We start from the raw sequence: 21,706 nt of genomic DNA, 5'->3' as shown, positions 1-21,706 counted from the left end.
TTTATGATGGTGAAAGTTTTCCTTTTAAACAGACTTTTCTACAGGATTTTACCTGGCTACAGGACTTGCATAATGTCAGGTACTGATGTCAGGCATTGAGGCCTGGTTCCAATTACTGTTCCAGTTCATACTATAAAGACCAGGTCTCGGAGCATCATTTCTTTATGGAATTAGCTTTGTGAATGCAGTTGGAGGTACACTGTACCATCTAAAAGACGCAGCTATGCTGTAGCATTGAGTTTCGCTTAACAGGAATTAAGAGGTCTAGTCTATATAATCAAAAAAGACAAAAACCTGGAAATCCCTCCATATCTATAACTATATAGTGTATGTGAAGATTGAATAATGCAGAGATTATGCAAGACAACAAACGTGGTGGCAAACAGAAACGATGGTGTTTATTCTGTTGAAGCCAAAACTTGCCAAGTCATGTTACCTGCTGAGAAATGAGAAAATCATCTGGATCATTTGCAGAGTGAGAGCTGACATTCATTTTTAGTGAATTGAAAACGGCTACGGCTGAATCACATGCCACCATGTATTCAAAGGTCACCTCTAACTTGTAACATACATACGTACAGTATACATATACATTCAGTTTGCAGTTGCTATTCAAATCCACCACGTGTACAACATCCACAGAAGCACAGAACACGTTAACATTCAGAGCTCGAATACGCTTTGACTGAGACACACTGTTTAGATTCATTAGGACTGTAAAATCAACAGTTTGCATCCAGTGTTAGTGAACAACTTGCACAGCAGGCTACATGTAGCACTCCAGTGTGATCCAATACGGAAAAGAGTAAATTTCCTCACCTGTGCTCCATTAAAAATGATTCCTAAATTGTAAATTGAAGTGTTAGTTGTGCTAATGTTTCTGTGAGGCAGAAATATTCTGACTGGTTGAGTTAAACTTGAGCCACAGATCACAGGTCAGCATAGCTAGCAGCAGCGGTTTATCACCCAAAATACTCCGAATACTGAACTTTACTGCTTATATCTGCAGCATTAAACTTCAAATTAGCTTAATAATGTGTACACTCTATTCTGTACTCATACTGCTGTAGTAGTACTACAGCTGATTTAAACCTTGCTAAAGTTTAGCCTTGCTAGCTAGCTTGGCTAATGTCTAAGCTACACTGTAGCACTTTAGCTAACCAAGTGCACTACTTACTTGACATTTGAGGGTCAATTTGGGGAACTAATAAGTTGAAAGTTTATTATCTACTTTACATGGAGTTGGAAGAAGAACACAGATGTTGCACACGCGCAAAAGTACCAACACTACAGTCTACAAGTTATAGCTTTGCATTAAATCTTTACTTATGTAAAAGTACCAAAGTATTAGCATCAAACTTTACTTAAATAACCAAAAGTAGTCATCTTGCAGAATGCCTTATTTAAAAATATAGTTTATTTTGTCATGTTATTGGTTATTGGTCATTAGTGTGCTTATCACTGTATTTCTTGGAGTTGATAAAGGTCATCTATACTTTATATTGTTTATCTGCTAGGTAGCTTGTGAATTTCCTCTCAGGGATCAATAAAGATTTATCTTAGTCTGTAATATGATACCATCATATTTTTGTAGATTGTAGATGGTGTTATTTAGCTACATCTACAAAGGAACTAAAATCGGTGAATAAATCTAGTACAGCAAAAATACATTATTTGCCACATGTAGTTGACTGTAAAGTAGCAGAACACAGAAACACTCAAGTAAGGTACAAGTGGTATAACTCAAAATTGTACTTGAATATTTTCTGCCACTGGTTTTATATCCAAGTTGTATCCAGACAGAATACAGATAACATTTAAAATACATCTGCAACAGTAATATACGAAATATAAACCAGATGTATCTGTATGTTTTATCACAGAAAAACTTCTCAGTATAATTCAACTATGTTCTCTAAATCCCAGATTTGTTCCCCTACACAGTGCCACCCATTTTCCATTTCTGCCCAGTTAATAAACTGCCCTCATTAAGTAACAGAAGACTTTGAATCACTTATTGCAGCCTTGTTTTTGGTTTTAAAGTTGGGAGGAATGTCGGTTTTATACAATATATGTTATTTACACCTCGTAAATTAGGAACTAGTTGAGTTTGAGTAGAGGGATGCGGCATACAGTGAACTTATCTTTAAGTTTACTTTGGCTGTTTGGTGACTACAACTGCATTTGATAGATTTTGGTGTGGACATTGACTAAAAATACACATTTTCTGAGGCTAAAATGGCCTCTGTGCTAGCAATAGTAATAGTCAACACTAACATACGTCAGTGTTACAGTAGTTTTAACATTTTCATTGACCTTCAGTATCACCCTGGTTTGTTGGCTCTGCACACGGAGGTTTAACACAACCAGATTATTTCTACCTCAGCAAAAAGTCTATGGAACTAAAAACTCCAGTCTGCAGCAAAATGAATGACACATCAGTGGGGAAGTCAGCCATTTGACGCAATGATCAGCATTTGCATTGAGTTCGTACTTCTCGGGGTGTTATGTAACATGATTCGGGGTATAATAATGTTGCACTAAGCTATAAACTGCAGCTGGAATATGCACATTTGAGATAAAGCACATGGCCAGTTGCTGTAATACTGTGCTCAGTAATGAATATGTGCAGTCTGGATAGTTTTTCATTATAATAAACTAAAAAAATAACATGAAAGATGACGAATGAACTCCTTGGTTGCTGCAAGCAGCAAAACATTGCTGCTCAAAGTGAATCATCTGCCTGGGTGGTGTTTGACCTGCTGGGCACTGCTTGGCCGGAGCTACAAGTTGTATAACAGATTTTTACCCGGCATTGTTGCACAGCTACTGGGGGGGATCATTTCTGAGAGTTCACAAAATGTCTGTAATTGCTGTAAACACAAAGTGGGAGCTATAGAAAGACACAGCAAAGAAACCCGATGGAGCAGCGCCAAAGCCAAACCGGAGATCCGCAATCAGCCATCAGCAGTATATGAGAAGCGAGGTCGCACTGTAAACACAGACCTGCAGCGCAGTTACTCTGTTCCAGCTTTGGCGTATATTAATTGCTTGCTAATTAATAGCACAGTTGGTGTTTACGATTCTGTAAGCAGGAGAGGATGAGTTTCATCCATGGAAGAACAGTAGCTAGTTTTAATGGAAAATATAAAGACAGAACAGGTTGATCACATTTCTTGGTGATGCCTCTTTCACACCCTCAGATTGGTGCCAGACTCAGTGAGCAGTCTTAATGGTTAATATACAGTGCCAGTAATATGCTGTAACAATAAAATGCACAGAAATCATGCATCATTAGTATGCAGGCTAAATGCGAAGCTCTTCTGTGACGTGAAATGACATTGTTGCAAGCCTTTAAACATGAATTCCATAAATGAAAGCATCACGGCATTCGTCTGGATGAGGGATGAGACAGCGTTCCTGTCGTTGCTTTGGAAATCCTAGTGTGCATTTTTTTCCTTTCTTTGAATACCCTTCTGTCAGTCTGTAAACAGTTGCGTAAAGTTGCTCCCTCGTATGAATCCTCACACCCTCTTCGATCCCCGATGGTTCCTCATTTTACCCTCAGTGAGCAGAAACATAAAAGGAGGTAACTTTCCCCACTGGAGAGATCCTTTTATTTGACTCTTAAATGCTCCCTGTAATTGAAACGTGTGCATCCGATCCCATGGAGACCATCCCACCTTCCTGCTCAGATAAACTCAGACACTTCCTTCAGTTGCTTCTCCACAGTCTTCCTCTCATTTATTGGTCCTTCTTCAGGCAGATGAAGCAGAGCAGGAGGTTTACTGCTCCACCAGGAGGTTTACTGCTCCACCTGAAGGCTGTCAGTCTTGCTGCCAGGTGCTTTGAAGCTGCTCACCTCTTCGAATACCAACTCTGGATATACAAGAAGGAGAAATGAGAAGAAACTATTTTAGGAGGTGCTGATTAAGATTTAAATCATAATGTAATACACATAGTGTAAAGCATCAAAGGAACTCTAAAATTATCTACCTTGAGTCACATAAGCTCTGGGGCATTTCACACTCAATAAAACTCCCTGGTGAGCTAAATCATATTTATAATGTTATAAATGACATCTCTAAATATCTCAAAACCCATATTACTTTAGCAGTGCAGTCAGCGTTCCCGCAACACCCATGCAGGCTTAAATTCATCATTGCATAATCCCCAAAGTGAAAAGTTCTGCTTGTTCTCACTTCCCTTTACAGCCAATTTCAATACGGTTGTTTTTGACTTGCAGAGGAGGAAGTTCTACAGACTAACACCACAGATCTGGTGTACGCCTCGAATATATTCATGTTTTTCTTGTCCTCCAGCAAGGACCACAGTGGAATTACAGGTGCAAGTTAAATATAGCATTTACATAGCAGTAAACAACTATGTGAAGTATAGAGATAATGGAGTAACAGCGTCCTTAGCAAAGAATGAATTCTCTTCTGTGTTTATTGTAATCCAAGCTTCTCAGTTACTGTTATGTCAGAATAAGACTCAAATGCATACACAGGAGTCAAATTACAAATACATAAAGTCAGATTTAATTGCCAAACCTAATAAAATTAACCAAAGTACAGACAGTTTCATCAAAACAAAGGGAGCAGGAAGACATAAACCAAAACATTGAAAAGGGCAATAAAAGCATGGGGAGGAAACTGAAGAAAGAAACACAAAGAGGTTCAAAAACTTAACTACACAAACCTGAAGCACAGGAATACAAGATTTTGTACACCTTTATACACGGTGTGTCAAATGTAGTATGCCAAAAATACCCACAGCACCTTCTACATCTAGTTAGATTTTGAAGCATGCAGGTCTACATGTTTTTCAGGCCATTCTGACCCACAATCCTCTTTGAAGTTACATCACAGTGTCTCGCATGAGTATAAACAAGCTTGAGCCAACAAGACCTCCAGAAAGATTTTACACTATAGACAGTGACAGTTAAAGTGTTCTGTACAAACTGAATAAAACAGTATGTTCAGGCAGCAGTGGTATGTACTTTAAGTTAAACAGAAAAGACTCAGAGCATATATATACATATATATATATATATATATATATATATATATATATATATATATATATATATATATATATATATATATATATATAAACATACATATACATATATATATATATATATATATATATATATATACTGATGACACAAAACACAAGTGGAACCAATGGCTCCATTAAAAAGAGGGGAAAACACACACAGTGAGTAAGTAAAACAACTAGAGACAAACAAGGACAGGGAATTTCAAAATAAAACAAACTATTAACCAAAACCAAAGACCATGACACTTTCCCGTTCTATGTTTGAGCAGCTGGTTTTTCCAGCATGTGACTCCTTCCCGTTGAAACTGTTAACTGTTATGATTCTTTGTTGGTTCTTATGTACGCAATCTATGTGGTTATAAATGAAACATCCGAAAGGCCTGTTGTGTTGTTCTCTTGCTTATGTTCTTGCAACATCTACTTTTTCTGAATGCATACAGAACTTTTACTATTTTAAGTTACATCCAGATGTCCTACCGGTAAAGTCCAGCCACTCCACAGACAAGCTAATTTTGGTCGCTTGTATTTGCGATCTTGTTTTTTGCCACTACACAGAGCACATGATCATAGATGAGGGTTGGAATAAAGACTGACTGGTGAATTTTAAGCTTCCCCTTCTGGTTCAGCCCCTTCTTCACCGCAACGATGTGGTACAACTCCCAGACCATCGTTCTGAAAGTCATGTGCTAATCAAATATCAAAGTAACCCTTACCTTTCCATTCCTCTAGAGTTCGGTCTTTGCTCTCCAGTGTTTGGTCATAAGGCGGTGCCTCTGGCTCATCATCTGGATCATGATACTGTGAGAAGTAGGGATGGGACAGAGCCTCACTGGCCGAGATCCTCCCATCACAGTCCAGAACCAGCATTCGCTTCAATAGATCAACAGCTGATAGACAGACAGAAACAAAAAGACATCAGTGAAAGAGGGCTTGGATATGTTCCGAGGTTGGAGACAAAAAGGCTTAAACCTCTAAATGAATTTCAAATTTGCAGTACGGAGAGAGCAACTTGAGTCTTAGCAGGCTCTCAGCGGCTCTTAATCAAATTTAAGGAGTTGATAATCCAATCTGTGGTGCATCACCCACCTAGTGGATTCGCTCCTCTAAAGATCTTTTCCAGGTCTTGCTGGGGCATGAAGGGCAGAGATTGGATGTACTTCTGCGCCTGCAAATGGAGACCAGCATTCAATTCATGGCATGTGACAGCGCTGATCACATGATGACAAACAGTTAGTGATCAATCACCCCCAACACCATTCAATCAACGGCCTTGTGAATGAAATGACTAATCAATCATGAGAGGTTGCGTTGGTCGGTGGAACCAATGCCACAACATAAAGCCTTCTTTATCACTTTCCCAGCTCCTTCTTCCCTTCCTCACATGTTCAGAGCAGATCTTCTTCAGCAGGTCGGGTGTCGGAGTCCCAACCACCTCCATGATTCTTTTCAGCTGGTCAATATCTTCCAGCAGGAGTTAAAGGCAATCAAGATTTGTGAAAAGTCATCAGCTTGCAGCCTGACTCATTAGAGCTTCCTGTCACATACCGAGACGGACCATCGCCGAAAGTCAGCTGTTCTTTTTTACGCATCAGAAGTCTCACAACACACAAAGATCAGTAAATCAAATTCGTTTTAGCTCCGCACTCCACACTAAGACACTGAATACAACACCCTCAGTAATTCAGCCCTTTGTGATCGCTCTTATTCTTTCCCCAGTTGCTCTCTGTTGATGCAACTCCCCCTCAGAAAAGGCCTGGGATTGTAATGCAAATCCACAAGAGGTCTGCATCCATGCGGCACTTTAAAGACGTAATGGAAGGCTCTTGCTAAGAGGGGAAAGAGCTGCAAATTGCGGTGGACTCCATGCCTTGGTGATAAAGGATACAGTCAGTGCCAGGAAAAAGGACTTTTCCCTTCAGCAGCTCTCCCATAATGCATCCCACTGACCAGATATCAACTGGAACACAAACACCACATGTTTACTCATTACACAGTTGATAATTTCATTACTTTCAAAGGAAAAAAATGATGTTGATAAGCTTATTATAAATCTATAATTTGGTGGCACCTTACCATTCTGATTATAGTGCATCCAGTTCAGCATGATCTCTGGCGCTCGATACCACCGAGTCGCCACGTATCCTGTCATCTCATCATCTGTTTGTCTGGCTAATCCAAAGTCAAGGATCTGTCGGAGTCGTGGACAGTTTTTCTAAGTTATGGAGTTTATTGGATGCACTGAAGGACTCTTAGCTTTAAACTGAAGGCTTTCTTACCCTTAACTCGCAGTCCTCATTTACTGCCACATTACTTGGCTTGAGGTCCTGGGAAGGATAGTAAAACAAATATAGACACAGAAACATGATGAGAATTAAGATGTATCTGAGTAAAATAGTATTTCCTGTGTTTTTAAACTTTGCTGCACAGCATTTTTAGTCTGGTTGCTTTTCTGTTACACATAGCTGCATCTACTTCTGTATTTAATGTATAAATATTAACTTCCATGTTGCTGAATTTCACCCAACAGAAGTTGAGATAAAAGTGAAAAGTTTCCAGACTCAACCACATTATTTATGTGTTCTTCTGTAAGCTTACTTTTGGATTTCAAACTTTCAGCTAGCTAGTTGTTGTTTTATTGAAATTCTTAAAAACTGTGTTTTTGAGTTGCAAGGTTGGCTGACTTTTGGTGAGATACATATGGAGTCTTGGATATGAATATCTGAATATTTTACTCAGTGTAAACATCACATTTGCAGCTTTACAGAAGAGCTGGAACAAGCTGGTACAGAATATTTGTCATAATATGGCAGACGGTGTTCAATAATGTGATTTTTTTTCAGACCTTAAACCAACTTAACCCTCTGAAATCCAAGCAGTTTTGGCTGCTTTTATATGTTTTATATGCACTGTGGGCTCATATTTCACAGCAACATAAAGCCCTGCAACTTTTTTAGAAACAGAACAACCGTGGAGAGAGAACTCAAAAATGTCCTATGTGCAGTATGACAGTAATATTGCCATTAAATAATCAAAAAGAAACACAAAACTAAACTTGAATTTATTTGGTTATTTATTTTACAAAACTGGTTAACAACCTGGAATTAGTATGTACACTATAGTCTCGACATTGTTCATGTGGTAAATGACTGTTCTAGCTGGAAACAGCTGGTTTTTAATGGAATATCTACATAGAGGTACAGAGGAACATTTCCAGCAACCATCACTCCTGTGTTCTAATGTTACATTGTGTTAGCTAATGGTGTTGAAAGGCTAATTGATGATTATAAAACCCTTGTGAAATTATGTTAGCACATGAATAAAAGTGTGAGTTTTCATGGAAAACAGGAAATTGTCTGGGTGACCCCAAACTTTTGAACTGTAGTGTACATTTTTTCAGATGTCTACAGGTGTAACCAAAAACTGTTGACTACATAAAACATATTTTACTGCTTTTACTTGTTTCCATACTTTTTTCCTCTCTGCTTTGTTTAAACAAAGCCTGCATTTCAGACCAGTTTAGCCAAAAAGTCCCACAGTTTTTGTGATTTTAACGTTGGTCGTAGCTTTGTCACTAAAGGTGCCATTGTTACGTCAAGAAGTGCAGAATTTTTAGTGTTTTACAGAATCTGGTTAGTGCCAACGCCTTATTTTTCAATGAGTCGTGCAGTGAAAACTCTAAGAATTTTGGTCACAAGATTGAAGCTTCATGGTTGCGACGAGGAATGTAATCTGTTTTTTACAGGATCTGGTTATGCAAAGGGTTTATTTAGGGCAGATTTAAGATATAAGACAAAATGTGTTAAAAGTGTTTTCTTGTATTTGAAACCACGCCAGTGCAGCAGAGTCACAAAGACAAGAAGGGAAAAGCAGAAGGCACTCACCCTGTGGATCAATCCAGCTGAATGGATGTACTGTTCGATGGGGTGGGGCAGCAGGATGGGGGAGGAGAGAGGGGAGAGAGGGGACATAAAGAAGATGGAGGTCAACAGTGCAGTTCACCATATTAGCTCCTGCCTAAAGGGGAGGCTGCTTTTGCCGGTCCCATGGTAACCGGGCAGCCGGACAGCCTCTGCAGGCTGCTGGACTCATTCAGTGTTGGCTGGCAAACACTGGATGCAGTTTGTGCAACATAGATTGTGGTTTCCAAAATCTGTTGGAAAGGCTGAAGACAGGTGGCACTTAAACCAACCATAGTATGTTAGAGTGATTCCAGTACTTCAGTTGTCCGGAAATATGTTAAAAAGATGTAGCTTGAGTTTATCTTCATTTTTTAGAGACAATGCATCTCTAAAAATGTATGAAGTTTGACATAGTTCCAAAACAGAGCTGCACAGAGTTTATAGCTATGGCTAACTTTCAACTCTTGTGCCTAGTTGGTATTACATAGACAGTGCAATTAAAATAGACAGCTTTCATCCTCATGAAGGTAGAGTGAAATAATAAAAGTAAATTGGGATGCATGAGGAAGAAAAACCTACATTTACCTAAATATGACAACAGCTGTAGTTCACTTTTAACTCCACTTTAGGTGAAATATCTGCAGTCACTTTAATTTTAGTATTCACACTTGACAGTCTTAATGGCGAAAGCTGATTGTCCAAATTTAGATATACAATGCAGGATTTGAAGGGTTTGGCAGCAGAGTGGTCTTACTCATTTTATGTAGTTTTTGAGAAAAATGGGTTCAAAGTTTTGTGCTTTCAAGCATGGTCTAACATTGGAAGCCCCACGATAGTGCTATATTTGGGTTGTGGATTAGACCACTCTGCCACTAAAGTCTAGACCATAAAATATTACAGAAATGATTTAAAACCCAGTTTGGATTTTTTGTGGGTTAGACCACTCTGCTTCAAACCCCCTTCATTTTACAGTTGCCTTTCAACATGCTTCTAGTTACCCTGATACTGTCCTGTTTTTGAATATATACTACGGTTCAAAAGTTTGGGGTCACCCAGACAATTCCATGTTTTCCAAGAAAACTCACACTTTTATTTATGTGCTAACATAACTGCACAAAGGTTTTCTAATCATCAATTAGCCTTTCAACTCCATTAGCTAACACAATGTAACATTAGAACTCAGGAGTGACGGTTGCTGGAAATGTTCCTCTGTACCCCTATGTAGATATTCCATTAAAAATCAGCTGTTTCCAGTTAGAATAGTCATTTACCATGTTAACAATGTCTAGACTGGGTTTCTGATTAATTTAAACTACTTTTCCTTCAAAATTAAGGACATTTCTAAGTGACCCCAAACTTTTGAATGGTAGTGTATGTTGAAAAACTGTTTGAATGTGTACAATTGTTTGAAACTGGTCAGTAAGCCATGCAAAGAGGTTCAAAATGTCAGGTAAAAGTACTGGAGAAATAGTTTAAATTATGGCTATAAATTCAAATTGACTGCTTAAAGTAAGGATTAAAACCTTCATATACAGTATACAACTGAAGACAGTACATCTCTTAAATGTCACATGATTCCTAATCGTGTCAGATCACAATAATTATTTTTTTCTCAGTAGACAAGTATAGTATTCACAACACAAATACTTTACAAAGACTACATTAAAAAAACAGTTGTGTCCAGTATGTTTGGTATGAACCTGGCCAGGCCTACCACAGTGAATGCATAGTCCTCTCAGTGAAGCACGTAGGTAGGAGTGTGATAATATGGGGCTGCATGGGTGCAAAAAGTGTTGGGAGGAGATGACATTTATAAATGGCACCATGAATATCAGTAGAATTACCAAAATACTGGCTAAAATGATGACTCAAAATCTGCAGAAGCTCTGCAAAAGATGAATATTCCAGCATGACAATGATCCAAAGCCCGCTGCCAAAACACCACAAGAGTTTCTAAAGCAGAAAAAAAGTGACGTTGTCTGATTTGAATCCAATCTCCAAGAGCAACACAACCCCTCCAGCAAAGAGCAGGTCTTCTATGTAGAATTGCAGAACATCAAATTTGGCACCCTTTATGCTGAGGAGGATTTAGTCTCATCAAAAATAAAGACAAATATACAAAGTATTGAATAAAATTGCACTGAGCTCCTACGATGGGGCCTTTATTCTTAAATATATTAAATGTAAACTGTTAGATTTTAATTTTACATCAGAGAAAATGTCCTACTGCCCAGTTTAGAAGCAAAGCAATTACTGCAGGACATTAAGGGATATTGCAGTTATGAGCTCACTTCTGTAGTTCTTTACTGTATACTTCAGGCAAACGCTTAATTAATAAGTTTAAATCAAATATACCAGATAAATTAAAAAAAAAAACAAAGCACCAACAGTTCATCAGTTCATCGTTCTATGTATTCAAAATGTGTAGCTCATTAGATGGGGCTGTGGGAATACATCAGAGGCAGAGGGTTTTACATACAGTATAATATACGCGTTGCATTCACTGCGGCGTGCAGCAGATGTGCACCATGATGCGGTAAATTACCTTGAGGCCACGGAGGAGCTGGTAAATTAAGAACTGCACGTGCTCGTCTGACAACCTCTGAAATTTGACGATGTTATTGAGGTCCGCGCCCATCAGGTTAGTCACCAGGTAGCTGCGAAAACAGGAGACGGTGTATAAATATATATATGAGCCAATGGAGGGGTTGGGGGAGTTTTTAGTAAGAGGAGAACATGATGACGCTGCCATGGCAACCATCAGACATCTCTACAAGCCTGCTATCCCCCCAAGGATCGCCTCCATATCCATCACCGTGCCCTCTATTAGCAGAATTATCAGTTTTTGTGCCGTGAAACGTGCACAACTTGTAGTGAAAAGACTTACAGCTCATTGAAGTCTTCTAGCGTCGCGGCAGGTGTGAAGACGTCCAGGAGCCCTATTACCTGCAGAGGCAGAGACAGGAAACAAGCAGAGCTGATCAATAACCGAGCGGAAGCATACAGAGAGCTGCGTCTGTCTGTCTCGGGGTATTTTTATTGACGGAGCACTAACATTCTCGTGTTTCATGTGCTTGAGCAGCCTGAGTTCCCGGTACGAGCGGCGGCTGTGGATCAGAGACTGGAAGGGCCTGGACAGCTTCTTCACCGCCACCTTCTGCCTCAAGACCACATCGTACGCTGAGCTGAAGGCAGAAAACAAAGGGTTAAAAACACCACTTTATGCTAAGCTAAGCTACTCCTTTACACCTGCCGTCAGCTGAAGATGAGATTGTGTCTACATAATAGGGATTAATGTTCAAGAGCGAAAAGAGCGAGATGGGCCAACAGAGACGAGCAGAGAGAAAGAGGATGTGGTGGAACAAGAGAAGAGAGGATGTCAGTTATTGTAAAAGTGCCAGCGGGGCTTATTTCATCTGCCTCTTTTGAAATGTAAATGTCATTCCACGTATCGAACGTCGGGCCCTGCCGCCGCTGCATTTGTGCTGCCAATGTTTTTCAGCCCTGCCAATCTTCTGCAGCGACTCACAGAAATAATAATAATAATAATAATAATAATAATAATAATAATAATAATAATAATAATAATAATAATAATAATAATAAAACAGCCATCAGAGAGTGGGGCGCACAAATGGGAAGGAAACATGGGCGAAAAATGCTCCGAAGCACTGCAGAAATAGAGCAATGAGTAAGAAGTGAAACACTGGATAAGAGGAAGCATTGAAAATACTTACATTACTCATTTAAAACTGTCTCAATATGTGATTGAAACTCTTTTTTATGAGGTTTATATCATTACTTATCTAAAAGAAAATCCTGTCTTCTTCACACTAGAAGTTCTCTTGAATATGTTTAATATAATATGTAGTACACCTCATTGTTTTGTAATAACCTTCCCTACATTTCACAGGATTTTGTCAGTTTTGCACCAGAATCTGCAGCAAAAACCTAAATTTAGCTTCCAGTTTGATATGAGAGTTAAAGCAGTTTAGTGATTCTCACTGTATTTCACTGTAAGCCACTCTGCTCACTGAAAACCCAACTTGTCTTGCTCCACAACACTCTGATCTGTTGATCAGTATTGTTTAAATCATGCAAAAAGTGACACTTCTAGAGATTACTTTTTAATTTAAACAGATTTGATGGACAAAACAACCAGACAGAAAAAAAATTTGTTTTTCCTTAATCTGGGAAGATGAATAGATCCAGACTTCAAAATGACACAGTTTTGGATATAAATGAAAGGAATAGTTCACCATTTTGGGATATACACATTGACTAGCCATTGTGATGCAACTCTTTGTTTTGTGAACTAACGTTCTGAAGACTCAAGTTTGGAATTTAGCCACCACAATGGTCCATACCCTCCTTTATTACCTATTTTTACTCTAAATGGGACAATAAATTACTAAATGGACATCAGTCTGTATTGAAGGAGACTTGAAACTAGCAATTGAGACTATACATTCATTGGGAAATTGTTTACTGAGCTAGCAAAGTAAAAAACAACTCGTGTCACTTTTCATAGACTTCATTACAATTGGAGTTTCCAGTTGGAAAGGAATCGCCCCCTGCAATGCAGCTTTAGACCTAGAAGCTACGTCCATCTTTTATAAACAACCTATAGATATACTCTTGTTAAATAACACTGCTGTCTGTCTTGTTTTAGTCTGACTTACTGAATGCAGACCTGCAATTTCCTTTATGCAGCTTTTTCCCACATTGTTGCATTCTGCGTTTAACTGTTTTCAAACTCAGGAACAACAGCAACAACCTCCGAGCATCAGTCTACACATGCAATAAGCCAAGCTTGGTTGTATCTTGCAGCGAATTAACCATTTTTAATGACGCCTGCCTCTCTGCATGCGAATAATGCTCCACCAAAAGAATGTTTCAATACACTGTTATACAGGGGCACCATCACTGCATCCTGGGCTGAGCACCACCCAAAACGCTTGTGGTTAGTTTAATAAAATACAAACACAGCATATTTTTTTCCCTTATAGCAGTAAAACCATTGTCCAGCACTGACATACGTCTGTGGCCATGCGAGACTAGTATTGTTGAAGTGCCATGAGATTAGCTTAGCTTAGCAAAAAGCCTCAAAACAATGGAAACACATCTAAAGATGCACAAATTATCTTGTTTAATCCCTGTAAAAAGTGAAACAATGACAAGTCGAGGTTCTACTGGGAGCTAAATGCTGAGCTTTAGAGATCCTGGTGTACTTCTTTACCTGCAGATGTCTAAACTGGCCATCTCCTGTCACGGCTGACTTATAACATTTAGTGTCCAGACTAAAGAGCTGTATTAATCTTCTTATCTAAGACAGCAAGAGAGCAACAGTACTGCACTATTCCTTCAGTGCACATCATCTTTCTAATTTTAGTGTGAGCATGCTGCTGTGCAAGTAGAAAAATAAGTACAAAAGGGCCCCATGCAGCCTCAGAAACACAACCCAGTCATTATGCCATCAAAACAGTCTGAAAGGGACTTTTTAAACATCTCTACTGATGAGAGGGAGTTCATTTTGTACTTGGCAGCTTGCTAAATCTTTTATTTGCCATTAAAACCTGCAAAGTTTCACTTCCCAGCAGGTACAGTCACCTGGAGACAATAGATGTTTTCCCCTGCAGCTATTATGACATAACACAGGCATGATTATTGGCAGTATTGATGTTTTTTGTTCTATTTAGGTAAATAAATGTGACTAGTAATAAGTGTGTTTGCCTACTATTTTAAGTTAAAGTGGCTGCAGTGAAAACAACTGATGCATGTATCCTGTTTCTTCCACCATATAAAACCCACCATAGTATCATTTTTGGTGACCTATGTTTAATTGTGTACATGCTTGAGTAAACTGCACAGTCGAATGCATCCATGTGGCTCAGTGTTCACCTGCTGCCAGTCCGGATGTTCCCGCCGAGCTCCAGCCAGGATGGCAGCCAGTCGCCTCCATCTGACATGAACCAGGCCTTGAATCTAACACACTATTTACCTTCCTGCCTGCCATCTTCCATACATGGGTCGGACTGCTCTCAACACACTGCAGAGCCACGGCATCGATCTCCCTCCCCTCCTTTTGTCTTTAATGTCCCGGCTCTAGATGCACCTCAGATTACACAAAGGATCAACCAGTCACGTGAGATGAGTCGCTGTTTATCCAGCAAGAAAGACTGTTCTTATATAGATTTACTGATTAATTCAAATGAAATCAAGACAACTGCACTGCATCGATTTTTTGCATTTAGACAAACAGCTTGGCTCTTTTTTTTCTTTGTTGCTGAGAGTTAGATGGCGAGATAGCTTTGAATCTTATGTCAGAGTGTCAACTATTCAGCAATATTTAGCAATAGCTAGTTAGCTAAGCGTAGCATGCACTCAGGAAGTGGAGAAACAATGAGGTGAAAGTGTCAAAATCCACCTTCCAGCACCTCTAAAGCTCAAAAATATACACTTCACATCTTGTTTGCTTAAATCATCCATAATTGATGCGTAAAACAAGTGAGTCTTGCATGTGTGAGCATTTATGATATATAAGGTCGGCCATCTGTCTGGGGATATATTCCCATAAATCACAAAAAACACGCATATATACACTACTGTTCAAAAGTTTGGGGTCACTCAGACAATTTCATGTTTTTCATGAAAACTCACAGTTTCATTCATGTGCTAACATAATTGCACAAGGGTTTTCTAATCATCAATTAGCCTTTCAACACCATTAGCTAACACAATGTAACATTAGAACACAGGAGTGATGGTTGCTGGAAATGTTTCTCTGTACTTCTATGTAGATATTCCATTAAAAGTCAGCCGTTTCCAGCTAGAATAGTCATTTACCGCATTAACAATGTCTAGACTGTGTTTCTTAATGTTATCTTCATTGAAAAAAACTGCTTTTCTTTCGAAAATAAGGATATTTCTAAGTGACCCCAAACTTTTGAACGGTAGTGTAACTAAACAAGCTACACCGTAAAATAGCCGAGTATTACAATTATCCCTTTATTTTATGTATTTTTAAAGAAATGGCAATTACAAAAAATACTGTAAAGTTATACTGTTTCGTTATGTAAAATAAATATTAGAAGAATTAAAATGAAATGGAAATGTTATATTTAGTTTTTATTTAATAGACTTAACTGTTAAATTTAATACTGTAAATATATTTCTAGATGCAATTGGTAACAACAGAAAAAGAAGTTTTGGTCATATAATTTTACTTAGGTTTGCTTGTTAAATGAGAGATATCTTGTTAGACTAGTTTTCACATCAAAAATATTGAATGTATCTATATTATTTATAGTAGTTAATTTCACAAATTTATGTAATATTTACATGTAAATATCCTTCATTAACCATTAAAAAGTTCTATAAAAAAAAAACTAAGACTAAACACATGATGTCACGTCAAATTGATGAATTTTTATTATGCAAAATGTCTGTATTTTATGAGATGGTTATGTGAAATTATTTTACAGTACTTTTAAGCTACCCCAGCTCCATAAATATTATGTTTTTTACAGTGCAGGTATACAAAATGAATTCACTAAGTAGTCTGCTCTGTCAACAGCCTCCATGTCACATTTCCAGGTGAGTTTGTTGTTGAGCTCAGAGTTAATAAGAATATTTGTGGTTGTATAGTTAGTCAAAGCCATCTCTATTCAAAGGCTCTGTTGGAGCTGAACTCAGAACAGTTCTTTAAGAGAGGCACTTGGTTCATCCACCAAGGCAAAAACTCCATTTTGTGCAATTTTATCAAATTTTGCTGCAGTGATTTATGCTCACGCACACGTTATTACCAGGATTTATGCTAAAGTGGCCGAACAGCTGCTGCCTATGAATCTATATTATTTTGACATTGTGGTATTTATCTAAACTCACGATTAACAATAATTTTTACAGGTCAATTTGCAGACTATTTTCTCAGTTAATTGGAAATTGTTAGAAAAACTCCAAGGAAACTTCTTCAGTTTTCTTGTTTTGTCTGAATAATGGTCCAAAACTGATAGATATTCAGTTTATTGTCAGGTAAGACAAAGAAAACAGCAAATTAGCAAGACAATTTGGCATTGGATATATTATTGTGGGTTTTTAATCTTTTAAACCTTTAATCTAAGTCTGTCAGTTAAATTTGTATAAGAACTAATATTGTAGAGTCTTAACTTAGTGTTTAAAGTTGTTATTTATCTGTGATGTTAATGTTATTTCTCTATTGGAAAGCCCTTTAGATCAATGTTTGTAGATTGAAAATGTGCCATTTAAATAACAGTTACTCAGTTTGGCTTATTGACAAATCATTCAATAAGCCACAATCAATACCAGAACATATCTGACTATCAATGTATTGTCAGAATCTTTTTTGATAATTTTTGAACTGTTTTATCTCCACGTCTCCTAAATTACTCTTAAATTACCACCACAGATCTAAACCAGATCAACAACCACAGTGTGATTTTCTGTTCAATTTACCAATTTTCCAACAACAATCCAGCAGACAGAGACACTGTGTTTTTGACAGGAGAGAAAATGAAGCAATCATGTTTCATTCATCCAAAAATGACAGGGTCCATGCCAAAGTTCTGGTTTACCGAACAGATGTTGCATTTACTGACAGGAGATGAAAGCAGCCTTGATCAGCCGAGTGCAAATTCTCTCCTGATGTTCAGTCTGAACCAAAACTGTCCCGATTTTTGTCTTGAGAAGCAGGAAATAGACTATTCAGTAGGATTAAGGCTGGGCGGCTGGAAACTAAGAGGACAATGAGGCTGGATTAGACACAGAATATGACAGTCCTCCCAACTTTTCATGACTTATCAAAATTCAAGAGCAGCTGCATGTTAAATTATTAAACTGGCTTTGTATTTATCATGCTGCTGCCGTCTGCACCTCTAAAATTCCTCGACTCGATCCTCTCTTACACCTTAATGTACCATTCTCTTCCTAAACTCTTTTGATTCCCCCTCTCCCGGGGGCGATGGGGGTAGAAGTCCTGCAGCTATAATGAATTATATGAGCTTGTCAGATCCTTGACCTGAGGCCGGCGGTCTCTCAAGAGGGTTTGTCTGGAGAACACGCTGCTCATTGGAGATAAATGGGGAGGGCCAGTGTTACTGTGCATCTCCAGAGGTAGACTGAGAGAGGATCCTAACCCCCCCCCCCATTAAGACACAACACGTACAGATGTCGAACCCGCCGACTCCCATCCCCCTGCTGCTTCGCTAATCAAGTCCTGCCATGAGAGAGTCAGCGACAAAAGGCTGCAGATCGACATTAACAATGCAGGGAAGAGCTCAGTGGTGTGTGCAGGAATGCCCTTTGTATATTGGTAGAATTTGGTATAAAGTCAAAGCGTTTCAACAACGCTAGCATTCACACTTTGCCTGTCCAAAGATATGATGTAACAGTTTAGTGTTAATAAGACAGGAGGAGGGTAACACCTGCTACTTCTATGAGTCGCTCAGTTAATCTGAAGAGAAATGTAGGAAATATATCCACATACAGACGATGGCTATACACCATGTGTTGCCATTGGGCTTGTATATAGATGTGGCCAAGAAAGAAGATATATGGAAATGGATATATGGTTAAAACAGATACGTAGTTAAAATAAGTATTTACAAAAATGGATAAATGGCTAAGATATACAGCTAAAAAAATGGACTAATGGCTAAAAGAGAAAACCAAGAAATTGCTAAATGGAAAGCTAAAAATTGGTGAATAGCTAAAATAGATGACTAAAATGGATGAATTGCTAAAACAGATCATTTCAAAAGGATAACTGGCTAAAATGAATAGCTTAAAATAGATCAGTGGTTGAAATAGATGAACTTAAGTAGACTAATATAGAAATAAATATGCATGATATAGGAAAAAATGATACATGGCTGTGGCTTTCTAAAGAGTTATAACATTTAACATGGTTACAAGCTACTTGAAGAAAACAGCATTGACTAAACTGACCTAAACATTTAACTGTGTGACCAATACAACACTGACAACTTTTATATTTGTGTGAAATAACATCCAGTCTATCTGCTATCACTGTTGTGATATTGTCTGTCAGAAAGAGTTTAGGAACCACTGCAGAGCACAAATGTAAAAGCTAATAAACTGCACTGATCACTGTTATATCATCCCCGGCACTAATCTGTCTTCAAAGAGAGTCACTGAGCTGACTTCACTAATTAAGTTGGCCCATAAAATCATAATCATCCTATTATGAAATCAGAGAAGCCGTCTAGAAGGTGCAGAGCACTAGATCGCTATAAATAACAGCTCCAGCTTCGGTATTGAGGTTTCCATGTTTACTCAGGCTGACTGCACCTTCACAAATCATGAGTAACCGCTTTGAAATGCTTCGGGCGACATTTTTTTTTCTGTCAACAAAGGCAGGATTCAAGTTGAACGCTCGCTCTGATAATACTATCTTTGTTGCATGGGCATCCAAAATGGGAATCTAACCTTAAACTTGGAAGATTTGGCTGAATGAAGCAGCTGATCTTCTGCATTTTTACTCTGAGGAAAACTTTCAAACTGCAATATGGAGAAGATGGTTGAAATCTCATCATCTCTTGGTGTCTTAATTAACATCTTGGAGTCAGCTGTGGAGATAAAACTCCTTTCTGAGGCTATGGAGATATGGGGTGTGGCTGGACACATGAGCTCTGTATTATTTTCCTGCTGGATGGTATCTTGGTTCTTCTGTGACTAAAAGGTCTGACAATAAGATGCAGTAAATTCTAGATGGTGAAAGTTTTGCAACCTTGTCCAAACTGTCTCCTAAACTGCACAGAGTGGGCGCTCTGTCTGCAGAAATCCTCCATCCCTTTTCTACAAAGCATCACAGCAATTGGGCTTACAGGATTTGGGAACTTAAATCCAAGAAAAGCTCACCAAAAAAAAATCTGATTCTTCTCAATGTAGCCAAAAAAGACTATGTGAGGTGAATGGATCAGCCTTTTAGTGCTTCTCATAAAGCTTCTCCACAAGCTTTTTTACAAGATTTGGGTGTTTCTGTCGATATAGTTCATTTCTGGCCTTAATATTTACTCCTAGGTGCCACAAATCAGCTTCAACATCTTATTTTAGTCCCCAAAATGCTGATTATTTCTCTGGGATTCTCTCGGGTAACCGTGAGTGCCACGTTAATGGCTTAATTAATATTGGAGGAGGTGACACGTCGCCATGGCAACGGCATCCCACCAGCAGATGCAGATTTAAGCTAATTTTTTTTTAAAGCAATCCACACAGGGAGACATAAAGAAAAAAAGAGATTGTGTGCAAATGCAAAACAGTGACTATGATGCATGCAGATTGAATTTTTGTTAGCATGTTGTGGTTGTTTTTTAAAAACTTTTTTCCAGATGTGGCATCCAGCTGCAGATTTAGAGGCTATGTGGGGTGAGGAGGGGGTTATTTGGGAAATTCCTGCACTGAGGCTGTCTGAGTCTGTATTTTTTGCTGCCACACACATCTATATAGGGGCAGCAGACTGTGAGCTGAGGGATGACAAGAAGCCCTGCAGACCTGCTGTTGGTTTCTATATGGATGTCAGCACAAAGAAATCCTCATCATCATGTTAAAACATAAAAGCATGAATATTTATATTTTAAATTGCAGAATAATTAAATCCTACTGGATTAGAATACATAGTAGTAGTAATAATTCGCATGCAATAAACCCCAGCTTCAACCCTAACACAGCTGTTGTATTCTATATCATCGCTGCAATTGCTGGTGCATCATCACCGGTACACGGTGGCTGCTGTGGCCGCCCAGCCTCGCCCCTCCGCCCCGCACACTCACCACACCGAGCCGTAAGCTCCGGAGCCCACCGGCGTCAGGTTCTGGTACCGCTCCGGAACCTCCCACACCGTCTTGTTCAGCTCCTGCCGGTAAAATCCCGGTCTGGCGGACATTTCTTCGAGGCGACTGCTGCTAAAATAAAATAAGAAAAGGCGAGTGAGGTAGAAAGAAAAAAGAAAAACAGAAAAAGGAAAAGAGGCGGACTGGAAATAAAGGGAGGAGATGAGGAAGATGAAGGGCCGCCGTCTGCTGCTGAACACAGTCACAGTGAGGCTCCTCTGATCCCCACCCCCATCTAACACCACCCCCATGTGATATTATATTATATTATATTATATTATATTATATTATATTATATTATATTATATTATATTATATTATATTATATTATATTATATTATATTATATTATATTGAAATAATTCAGAATTTTTTCATAAGAACTTACAAACTTTATTGTTAACATGATAGTCATACAACCCTTTATTAACCCCACAGTGGGGAAAATGTACATTGTTCCAGCAGCAAAGATAGTGCTCATATTTAGGAAATGTAGAACAAAATAACAGTGTTGTATAGTAAAGAAGTAATAATACTTAAGTACAGTACTTAAGTATAATTTGGCAGTACTTGTACTTTACTTGAGTTATTTTTTTCTTCATGACTTTTTACTTTTACCCCACTACATTTCTGAATTAAAAAATATACTTTTACTCCACTACATTTTCAAGAAGCCACTTCGTTACTGCTACTTTTACTTAAGTACTTTTCTAACAGGTTTGAGTAAAATAATGACCAGTTTAGCGCTGTGCTCCATCACTGGGCCACGAGCCCGCTAGTGAGACCTGTGCTGCGTTCAAGTGAAGCCAATTTAGTAGAAAATATGACTTTCCCAGTGCACAGGACTGAATGTGGTGTGGTATTTACCACTGGG

At 38.5% G+C, this 21,706-nt stretch overlaps 1 protein-coding gene across 1 annotated transcript; it reads right to left on the bottom strand.

Moving 5' to 3' along the window:
- Window positions 1–373: 373 nt before the first annotated feature.
- mapk11 (mitogen-activated protein kinase 11) lies at window positions 374–21,052 on the bottom strand. The gene is made up of 12 exons (XM_023266124.3): window positions 20,774–21,052; window positions 12,019–12,148; window positions 11,851–11,909; window positions 11,509–11,620; window positions 8,946–8,975; window positions 7,341–7,388; window positions 7,138–7,252; window positions 6,950–7,021; window positions 6,446–6,525; window positions 6,151–6,229; window positions 5,778–5,951; window positions 374–3,879 (listed from the first exon to the last, which is right to left on the bottom strand). The coding sequence occupies exons 1-12, from the start codon at window positions 20,884–20,886 to the stop codon at window positions 3,806–3,808; spliced, it is 1,086 nt and encodes a 361-aa protein (XP_023121892.1). The 5' UTR covers window positions 20,887–21,052; the 3' UTR covers window positions 374–3,805.
- Between the last annotated feature and the right edge of the window lie 654 nt (window positions 21,053–21,706).

This window comes from Amphiprion ocellaris, chromosome 21 (assembly GCF_022539595.1).
Source record: "Amphiprion ocellaris isolate individual 3 ecotype Okinawa chromosome 21, ASM2253959v1, whole genome shotgun sequence".
NCBI lineage: Eukaryota > Metazoa > Chordata > Actinopteri > Pomacentridae > Amphiprion > Amphiprion ocellaris.
Note: the sequence above shows the minus strand (reverse complement) of the source record. Positions and strands in the feature narration are given on the sequence as shown.

What these genes read in the sequence shown, in the direction of transcription:
- mapk11 (XM_023266124.3), bottom strand. Translation starts at nt 20,886, where the DNA reads ATGTCCGCCAGACCGGGATTTTACCGGCAGGAGCTGAACAAGACGGTG. An exon ending in CCTTTTTCCTGGCACTGACT is followed by an intron (nt 6,526 to 6,949) that starts GTATCCTTTATC and finishes TCCTGCTGGAAG; the next exon opens with ATATTGACCAGCTGAAAAGA. An exon ending in AGAAGATCTGCTCTGAACAT is followed by an intron (nt 6,230 to 6,445) that starts GTGAGGAAGGGA and finishes CTCCATTTGCAG; the next exon opens with GCGCAGAAGTACATCCAATC.